The 10,734-nt window shown below is 38.6% G+C and overlaps 1 protein-coding gene across 1 annotated transcript in view; it reads left to right on the forward strand.

Moving 5' to 3' along the window:
- The first annotated feature begins 499 nt into the window (after positions 1-499).
- LOC106875044 (splicing factor 45) overlaps positions 500-10,734 on the forward strand; it is a 20,695-nt gene continuing 10,460 nt past the window's right edge. The window contains exons 1-7 of the mRNA XM_014923004.2: positions 500-550; positions 2,745-2,825; positions 5,688-5,761; positions 6,762-6,860; positions 8,429-8,628; positions 9,418-9,578; positions 9,735-9,803. Coding sequence (XP_014778490.1) covers positions 2,765-2,825; positions 5,688-5,761; positions 6,762-6,860; positions 8,429-8,628; positions 9,418-9,578; positions 9,735-9,803 — 664 coding nt within the window. The 5' untranslated portion in view covers positions 500-550; positions 2,745-2,764. The remainder of the gene's footprint in view (positions 551-2,744; positions 2,826-5,687; positions 5,762-6,761; positions 6,861-8,428; positions 8,629-9,417; positions 9,579-9,734; positions 9,804-10,734) is intronic.

Below are 10,734 nucleotides of genomic sequence, written 5' to 3' on the forward strand. Positions count from 1 at the left end.
CTCCCCCAAAATTTCGGGCCTTGTGCCTAGAGTAGAAAAGAATATTTTGTTGGTGCTTCCTCAATACTATGAATTAAAAGAAATATCGATTATATTTGACAATATTTGAAACATTAGGCACTGAATTATATATTTTAAAGCAAATAATTGCACACTTTACTATTAAGCAAACCCTCAGACACTTTAAACGATGGTATTCGTTCGTTAGAATACTAAATTAAATGTTTAAATATCAATTTATTTAACACAAATTATTTATGAAACTTCTTTTTTCTTTTCAATTTGTAGATAAATTAACAACGCAGAAAATTTAAGTTGAGTTAAAAGTTCTTGAATTTAATGATAATTAAATAAAACCCGAAACAATAAATACTTAATTTACGAATTATTATCTTGAAATAATTAAGGTATTTATGTGGAAAAAACAAGAAAAATATTAAATATATTATTTTCATTCACGACGATTAACATTCACGACGATTAACATTTACTCCGTAATTCTTCAGTGACTTCCGGTATAACCGGTGCTCTGGGAAGTGAACACTTGTCCGTGAGTGAAGATTTCGTTTTTAAAACAAGTTTATTTGTGTTATTTACTCTTTCTATCATCAATAACCAATATTTGGCTTATATGTAAACTGCTGTTTATAAATATAAATGTTATAATAGATCTGATTGATTAAAAATGCAAGTTAAAAGATCGATTGCGACCGGCTTCAGTCAATGTCTTCGATCACATTTTTCCTTTTACATCATTCATCTCATCGAATTCTTTTTAATTAAAATCTATTTTAGAACCTTGAATATTTGGGAAACTCCAGAAAGATTTTGTTGCCGAGAATTAGAAATACGCTGAAATTTGTTGCATTTAAAAAAAAATTTATTTAGAACAATTATCACATTAGAACATTCCTTTGAATCGTGGAAGGGTTTAAAATATTTGATATTGGAAGGACGTATATGTGTAATTATTTGTAAAAAGGTTGTTTTCAAGCATTTATATAAACAAGCCAAGTTTATAAAAACGATATCTATCTATCTACCTATTTATCTATCTATCACTGTCTATTACATTTGTGCATGTAATATATAACAGCTTAATTAAGAAGTCACAAAAATTAATTAATTTTTAAAATTAAACCCAGATGGTATCATTACATCTGAGCACTAAGGGATTAAATTCCACACCGTGAGATGTCACTCGAGTTGCTTGAAAGAAATAGCAGTTAAACCTCCCTCCTTCATCGTAAAAATAATAATAAACGAAGGATACGTATTAGATACTGTGGTCCTAGATACACAGTCCTCAGAAAGCATGATCTTGGCTTTGATCACAAGTCTTTCCCGATCTGGTTTGACCCGAAGCCAAACAACAACACCCTACAGTATAATTCCGATACAATGTTATTGTTCTGAGCTGTCTATAGTTTGATATTTTTCACGATCTGTCTAAATCTTTATTACAAATAAGATGTCGATTTTTGTTTGTGTTGTGTTTAAGGTAATTAACTGAGTCCACAATAGTTGAGGTGTAAGTTCAAATTCTTCAAACCTCTGTTATGATTATGTATCGTGGGCCTCACCTGCATTACCGAAGTCGGAAATGAGAGAGAGAGAGAGAGAGGGAAAAAAACCAAAAAACACCGGCAAGCACATTTTGTTCATGGTCCTTGTTTACTCTAGTTTTAGGGGTTGGGAGGTCTAGTAAGTTGTTACACCGTGCCTATCGTAATATTCATCATCATCATTAACATCCTCCTTGTTCCATGCTGGTATGGGTTGGACGGTTTGACAGGATCCAATGAGGTCAAGGGTTGCATCATACTCTACTGCTTGCTTTGGTATTGTTTCTACGACTGGATGTCTTTTCTAACACCAACCACGCAACAGCATGTACTGGGGGCTGTTTTTGTGTCACCAGCATTAGTAAGGCCACCATACAGCTTGCAAGACTATGAACCCCAAGAGAGGCAGCTTTATGCTAGGAAACGAGGGTTCAGGTATAATAGAAGGGGCTAGAATACAAATGGTTTCTTCTTGTGGAGGAGCTACAGGGTAACTTACATTTTAGAAAAGAGGGAAGGGTCATGATTGGAGTGGAGTGGAAAAGAAATTAAAATAGTTATGACGAAGCATCTTTGTGGACCCTTATTCTATAAAATAGATTGAGGCTACTTTCACTGAGGATTATACAGCCTCGAGATTTAACCCTTTAGTGCTCAGATTACTGTTAAATCATCATCATCATCATTTAATGTCCGTTGCCCATGCTGGCATGGGTCGGACTGTTTGACCAGGGCTGGTAAGCTGTAAGGCTGCACCAGACTCCAGTCTGATTTGGCAGTTTTCTACTGCTGGATGCCCTTGCTAATGCCAACCACTCTGAGGGTGTAATGAGTGTTTTTACATGCCACTGGCACTGGTGCCACTTGTGTGACACTGATATCTGCCACAACTGCGATTTGCTCGGCCTGATGAGTCTTCTTCTCGAGCACAACATAATGCCAAAGGTCTCGGTCATTGCCTCCGTGAGGCCCATGATTTTAATTAACCACGCATTATCGTGTTTTGAGATTTCAAATATGTGATTGTTTACATTGTAGGGTAGGTGTGAGAGACCAGATCTGGCTGCTGTGAACATAAAACAAGAATATTTTGGGAGGCTATGGCTGGTGTAAATTCTAAAGGGTTAAAACCAAATTGGTCAGTTTTCATGCCAGCTTCTTTCTCTTTTGTCATTTCAGCCTATCAATGTGTTTCCACAATGTCCCTGTATGATGGAATTGACAACAAAGAAGGTGGAGATACTGCTGCAGACGTTGTCTGTAAGTTGACTATTATTATTATTATTATTATTATTATTATTATTATCATTATCATCATCATCATCATCATCATCACCATCACCACCACCACCACCACCACCGTTATAGATGTCGTACAGTATGCAATATCGTGAGGTTGTTGATTGAAGATATTGTGTCTACCGGGGGTTTGTACTGTCTGTCAAGTCATAACAAGGACCTAAGACAGACAGTACTTTACACAATATGGAGCTACACACAGAGGGGACAAACAAGGACAGACAAACGGATTAAGTCGATTATATCGACCCCAGTGCGTAACTGGTACTTATTTAATCGACCCTGAAAGGATGAAAGGCAAAGTCGACCTCGGCAGAATTTGAACTCAGAACATAGCGGCAGACGGAATACCGCTAAGCATTTCGCCCAGCGTGCTAACGATTCTGCCAGCTCGACGCCTTTATACACACATGCATGCAGTTCCAAGCAATGCCGACTTTTGCAATGCATCTAGGTTGTACAGTATTTCTAAGGTTTTCAGATGTTTTTTCAGATTGGGTGGTATTGAACCCAATGTTCCGACGACAATGCTCCGATGACCTTTATGTTCGACTCTTGTGACTGCCACATGTTAGCGATCTCAATTCTCAGGTCTCCATATTTATCAACTTATTCTCTTTCTTTCATGATAATATTTTAATCTCCTGGCACTGCTATGTCGATATCATCATCATCATCATCATCATCATCATCATCATCATTATTATTATTATTACCATTGGTTCTTTAATGGTGGTTCATGACATATTTAAGATTTCTTAAACATTTTTTTTTTGCGATGGTGGCTTGGTTGGTGAATGAGGATATATTACATCAGCTGCATGAATAATGATTGAAGTATACTCGTGAATATTTAACTAAAATATTTATTGCCTGACATAAACATATTAAGTGTTAGCTATTTACAATGAACAACCTAAATATTTGCTGACTGAGAGAGAGGCAGACTGCTCTAAAATTATGGATAGCTATCTGCGTTACAGGATGTGGTTGGTCCAAAAATATACAACATCAACTGTATAAATGTCTGTGGTGACAGTGATTCTTGGTTGTGTGTGCAAATGTCTAGAACCATCAGTGTGGAAAGAATGGTGGTGGATGTCACTCAGTCACATTTTGTGATTAATCAAATGACGAAATGGTCTTTTAAAGGGTAAAAAAAGAACATCATCATCATCATCATTGTTTAACGTCTGCTTCCCATGCTAGCATGGGTTGGACGATTTGACTGGAGACTGGCAAACCAGATGGCTACACCAGGCTCCAATCTGATTTGGCAGAGTTTCTACAGCTGGATGCCCTTCCTAATGCCAACCACTCTGAGAGTGTAGTGGGTGCTTTTTACGTACCACTGGCATGAGGGCCAGTCCGGCAGTACTGGCAACGGCCACGCTCAAATGGTGTTTTTTTACGTGCCACCTGCACAGGAGTCAGTCCAATGTTTTGTTTACATGCCACTGGCATGAGTGCCAGTAAGGCGGAGACATTTGAGAAAACCAAATCATGCCACAGCCTGATGCTGATTAGTCAATTAACAGACAGATCATGGCTGATTCCAGTGCTGCCTGACTGGCACCCGTTCCGGTGGCACGTAAAAAGTACCATTCAGGCATGGTCAATGCCAGTGTCACCTGACTGGCCCCAGAGCACAATTCGAGCCTGGTTGATGCCAGTGTCGGTGACATGTAAAAGGCACCCACTGCACTCTCGGAGTGGTTGGCGTTAGGAAGGGCATCCAGCTGTAGAAACCTTGCCAAATCAGATTGGAGCCTGGTGCAACCCCCTGGCTTGCCGGTCCCCAGCAAACTGTCCAACCTATGCCAGCATGGAAAGCGGACATTAAACAGTGATGATGATGATGTGAAACTGTGGTGGTTCACTTGTAGTGTCTGACCAGTTATCTAGCAGTTGAGGTTTCAAATCCCTGCTACAAGTTATTGCAGTAATTCAAATTTATATCAGGATGCCAGTTCAGACATGATTGGGTGACTAAGTTCACTTCACTGTCATGTGACTTTGAGTTTGATCTCACAGTGTGGCATCATGGGTAAATGGTTTCTGCTCTAAGCCTTGGCCTGACTTATGTTTTGTGAGCGAAATTGCAAGATGGAAGCTTTTTGAAAGCCTATCATGTATGTGTGTGTGTGTGTATGGGTTAATGAATGCAATACACAAAACTCTATGTTCATGAGTTATTTATGTTACTTTACAACTAAAAGAATGTATATGCATACATCATCATCATTTAACATCCATTTTGCATGCTGGACGTGCTTTTTTCTGTCTCTTCTCTCATGGCTCGTCTACCTAGCGTTCATAATAATTTTTCTATCGTCTTGGCTCAACAGCCCTCACCGTTTGTTTTTACTGTCTTGTTCTCACTATCCTGTTCTTGTTAACATTTTCACCCTCCGCAAAAATCCCAAATTTTATTTAATTTGCTTTGCGGGAAGGACTGTTTCAACGAAGTTGCATATTGTCCTTGCCTTCGAAATGCGGAGTAGATGGAACAGGGACAACTGACGAAAGGGTATACTCTTTATGTTGCATGTCTCGTTTCTCTGTTTGTTTTTTTCGTTGTTCGAAAAATATTCGTTTTTATGTTTTCATTTCTCATTGTGTTTAACGTTTTTTTGATGTTCTGTACCCATATATGCATGTATGTATACATATAGATGTAGGTATGTTCGGCAAAAGAGACTGGTGTGGTTGATTTGTTCGACTAAAGGCGGTGCTCCAGCATGGCTGCAGTCAAATTACTGAAACAAATAAAAGAAATATATATATATATAAGTGATATATCTTCCTCTTGTGTTTTTGCAGCTGGTTGGTCTTCTGCCTACAAATTATTACATTCTCAGTTACAAGCTAAGAAAGTAGCCTCTCTTCAAAACAAGGTTTGTATTATGATTATTATAAATATTTCTCTTTGGGTCACCCCTATACTTCTTGCTTTATCATCATCATCATCATTATTATCATCATCATCGTCACCATCGTTTAATGTCTGTTAGATAACTATTTTTGTCTTTATTATTTACTTACTCACCCCTGAAGGCGACCTCTATGTGGTTGATTGATATACAAGAAATAGCAGTCAAATCTGTCCCAAATCACATCTTAACTGTCTTGGGAAACAAAGGGTACACTAGATAATGTAGTTCTAGATATCCCTGAGAAGTTGTGGTAGGCATGGTTGGAATGCCTTTGAACACATGCCTGCTCACTGAAAAATATGACTAAGTTATTGGATTGATACATAGGTGAATGTATGGCTGTATGGTTAAGAAGTTTGCTTCCCAACCACATGGTTCTGGGTTCAGTCCTACTGCATGGAACCTTGGACAAGTGTCTTCTACGATAGCCTCGAGCCATTCAACGCCTTGTGAGTAGATTTGGCAGACGGAAACTGAAAGAAGCCCCTCATGTGTGTGTTTGTGTGTATATATATATATATATATATATATATATATACATACACACATATATAGTGTGTGTGTGTGTATGTTTGTCTCCTTGTCTTGACATTGTATGGTAGTTGTAAATGATTGCGATTAAGTCTTTCATGTTCAATATTCTGTGTAAAAATGTCTGGCCCTGGGGAAATATTACCTTGATTGGAAACAGGTAAGGTTAGGAACAGGAAGAGCATCCAGCTGACTACCTTAATAAACTCCTTCCAACCCATGCAAGGATGGAAAAGCATGTATGAGTGTGTGTGTTCTAATATTTGACAAATATTGAAAGAAAATATTGAGATTTAAAAAGGAATCAAAGTTAGTTTCCATTTCATGTTTGTTGGATATTTCATCTTATCTTCCTTTTTTCCCTCCAACTTATTGCTGTTTTTCTGTTCATAATTATATTGTTGTTGTTGTTTTGTTTTGTTGTTTACAGCGACAGAAACAGACCCCGATTATGGCACCTGTTGTGGACCTAAAAAGACACGCTGACCTTACTGATCAACCTCTACATTTTAACCAACAGACTGGTCGCGTAAGTATTAAACTGTAAATAACACCAGTGAAGAAACACTGGGCTCCCCCCACCCAATGATAGTACCAATTAAATGTGCAGCTTTTTAAGTCCCCCACCCAAATTAATTTATTCTTCTTTGTTAATGATGTTAATCAGCAAAGGAATCCTAATTGTTGTATCATTATCCTGTCTACCTACCTTGACTCTGCCCTAAATTCAACCCTGCTTCTACACCTCCCACACACATAACCGCACACATACACACACACCACACACACACAGTTACAATGACTGTGGCCTATCTTACTCGTAGAAGTCTTACTGCTGCTTGCTTTGTGCATTATTTAATTCCCTGTTTAGTTTGATCGATGTATTGTCATCATCATCGTTTAACGTCTGCTTTCCATGCTGGCATGGGTTGGATAATTTGACTGGGGACTAGCGAACCAGATGGCTACACCAGACTCCAGTCTGATCTGGCAGAGTTTCTACAGGTTGATGCCCTTCCTAACGCCAACCACTCCGAGAGTGTAGTGGGTGCTTTTTACGTGACACCTGCACGAGGTCCAGTCTGGCGGTACTGGCAACGGCCACGCTCAAATGGTGTTTTTTATGTGCCACCTGCACAGGAGTCAGTCCAATGTTTTCTTCACATGCCACCGGCACAAGTGACAGCAAGGCGAAGCTGGAAACGATAGCGCTCAAATTGTGCTTTTAACGTGCCACCGGCACGGAAGTGAGACCGCTGCTCTGGCAGTGATCCCGATCGGATGGTGCTGTTCGCGCACCACTGGCACTGGTGCCAGTCATCGAATTTGGTTCAGTGGCAAAATAGAGTTGAACATTCAAGAGACCAGCTGAAGTTATAGTTCTTTTATATAAAGTACACACACACACATATATGTGTGTATATTTATGAATTAATTGCTTGTCGGGACACTATTCTGTTTTGTCATTTTGATATCCTACCAAGTCAATATTGTGTCCTACTTCTTGTGTTAGCAGTGCGATTTAATCTCTTTTAAGTTGTCTCTTCAGATTTTCTGAAAGTTATGATGTTTTGTATACAAATATGTCTATGTAAACAATGTGACCAAAGATAGGTAATGGGTGTATATGCATATTTTGGGAATTATTGTTCTTTCATCAGCATCATATCCAACCCATTAACTATTCCCCACACATTGCTTAAATAGCCACTAAGTTTAGAGGTGTAGCCCTATAGAATCGACCAATTTACATAATAAACGCATTCGTGGCAAGTGATATATATATTTATATATAGTTTTGTATAGAAAGAAATTGTTCTTTCTAGGGGTGTCTTACATCCAAGTGTCCACTGGTTTATCTCTACATCGATTAATTTATAGATGTTTTCATCTATTCAATATATGAAAACAGAATTCTAGTTATATAATATAAAGAAAATTGTAACTTAGCAGTTCGGTGAAAGGCATTGCTCCAGCATGGCCCCAGACCAAGTAATAAAAGATAAAATAGCTATAATTTTAGTATTGCAAAGATTATTGGTGTGTTTCTGTGACGGGGGAATTAAAGTGATATATTTTATTTCATTTTCTTTTCAGTTAGAACGAGGCCCTCCTGCTTCCTTGGGTAGCTCACCGTTTATAGCATCAGAACCTGTTCCATCCCTAACAGGGGTCACAGACGAGTATGATCCTTTAAGACCCAACGAATATGAAGAAATTGTGAAAAAGAGAAGGGAACAGAGACAGAAGGAGCGTGAGGAAGAAAAAATAAAGAAAGATAAAGACCGCGATGAAAAGTATGTGTCTATATATGGGCGTGTGTGTATGTGTGTGTGTGCATATGTATATATGTAAATTCCAAAAAATTCCAAATTTTATTTAATTTGCTTTGCGGGAAGGACTGTTCCAACGAAGTCGCATATTGTCCTTGCCTTTGAAACGCGGAGTAGATGGAACAGGGACAACTGACGAAGGGATAGACTCTTTATGTTGCATGTCTCGTTTCTCAGTTTGTTTTTTTCGTTGTTCGAAAAATGCTCATTTTCTGTTTTCGTTTCTCATTGTGTTTAACATTTTTCTTGATGTCCTGTACCCATATATTTAAATATTATATATATATATATATATATACATTCATCATTAATTGAGTGCCCTTCATTTTAATGCCACCGTGAAATTGTGTTTATTGCCAGTACTGCCTAAGTGGCCCACGTGCCGGTGGCACGTAAAAGCACCCACTACACTCTCGGAGTGGTTGGTGTTAGGAAGGGCATCCAGCTGTAGAAACTCTGCCAGATCAGAGGTTGGAGCCTGGTGCAGCCATCTGGTTCACCAGTCCTCAGTCAAATCATCCAACCCATGCTAGCATGGAAAGCAGACATTAAACATTGATGATGATGATGATGAACTATCCAAAGTGCTGGTTCCACTGTGTGGTACCTTAGGCAAGTGTCTTCAGCTCTAAACCTGGGCTAAAGAAAGCTTTGTGAGTGAACTTAGAGGATTGAAATGCAAAGTAGCCTGTTGTATACGTGTGTGTGTGTGTTTTATAATTACTTATGGATCTCTTTCTATAATGTTTAAAGTGTAACTTTGCCAAGCCGAGGAACACCAACCTGGCCAGAACCCCCACCACCACCTCCACCTCCTATTGTTAACACACCAGAACCAACCAGTGAAATGGAGCGGGGAAGGAGACGGGAGGAGGAGAATGAGGAAGAAGAGGAATATGAAAAACCCAAACGTCGTAAGTTGCCTTTAATTAAATAAAACCAAAAAAACAGAAGCCATTTGTTTATGGAATGAAAGATGTTGAGGTGTTGTTGTATAAGATTTCCAAATTGTTACTATTTGTGTGAATACAACACATTATATGTATTTTCTTGTTTGTGTTTATAACCAGCTGCCTCTGGAGTGGCCATCCCTCCACCTATATCCCTTATTGAAGAAGATACAGTAGCTAACCCAGAAGGTGAGTGACCAAAATATTTTGTTCTCTTTTACTTGTTTCGGTCATTTGACTGCGGCCATGCTGGGGCACTGCCTTTAGTCAAGCAAAGCAACCCCAGGACTTATTCTTTGGGAGCATAGTACTTATTCTATCGGTTTCTTTTACTAAACCGCTAAGTAACGGGAACATGAACACACCAACATCGGTTGTCAAGCGATGTTGGGGGGGACAAACCCAGGCACACAAACATATACACACACATACATATATATACAGGGTGTCCACAAAGTCTGGCTACGTGGAGTATATAAAATCATAACATAAACAATTAAATATAAGAAATAATAATTTCTTAAAGTATGTGTTAATCCCCATGTGGGTACATGGAGTAAGTAAAATCATAACAAAAACAATTAAATATAAAAAATAATAATTTCTTAAAGTATGTGTTAATCCTCATGTACCCAGACTTTGTGGTCACCCTGTATATACATATATACATGATGGGCTTCTTTCAGTTTCCGTCTACCAAATCCACTCACAAGGCTTTGGTCGGCCTGAGGCTATAGTAGAAGACACTTGCCCAAATGCCACGCTGTGGGACTGAACCCGGAACAATGTGGTTGGTAAGCAAGCTACTTACCACACAGCCACTCCTGCGCCTATTTTGATCTGTTTTACTAGTTGTTGTTGGCTTTGTTGTTTAGACCTGAGCAAGCCTATGATCAGAGCTATACCAGCCATGCCCATCCTGTTTTTTTTGTGAATTTCAAGGATTACATTGTTTCAGTGTATCTTATAGATAGGATGTGTTTTGAGAGGCTTTTGGCTTCTATTTCTAGTAGCCTGGGTGACTGCATATGTATGTTCTTTCCCTGACTCCTCTTTAAGTATTCAATTTCTTACTGCCACGTTATATATATATATATATATATATATATATATATATATG

The sequence above is a fragment of the Octopus bimaculoides genome, chromosome 4, assembly GCF_001194135.2.
Source record: "Octopus bimaculoides isolate UCB-OBI-ISO-001 chromosome 4, ASM119413v2, whole genome shotgun sequence".
NCBI classification, from domain to species: Eukaryota; Metazoa; Mollusca; class Cephalopoda; order Octopoda; family Octopodidae; genus Octopus; species Octopus bimaculoides.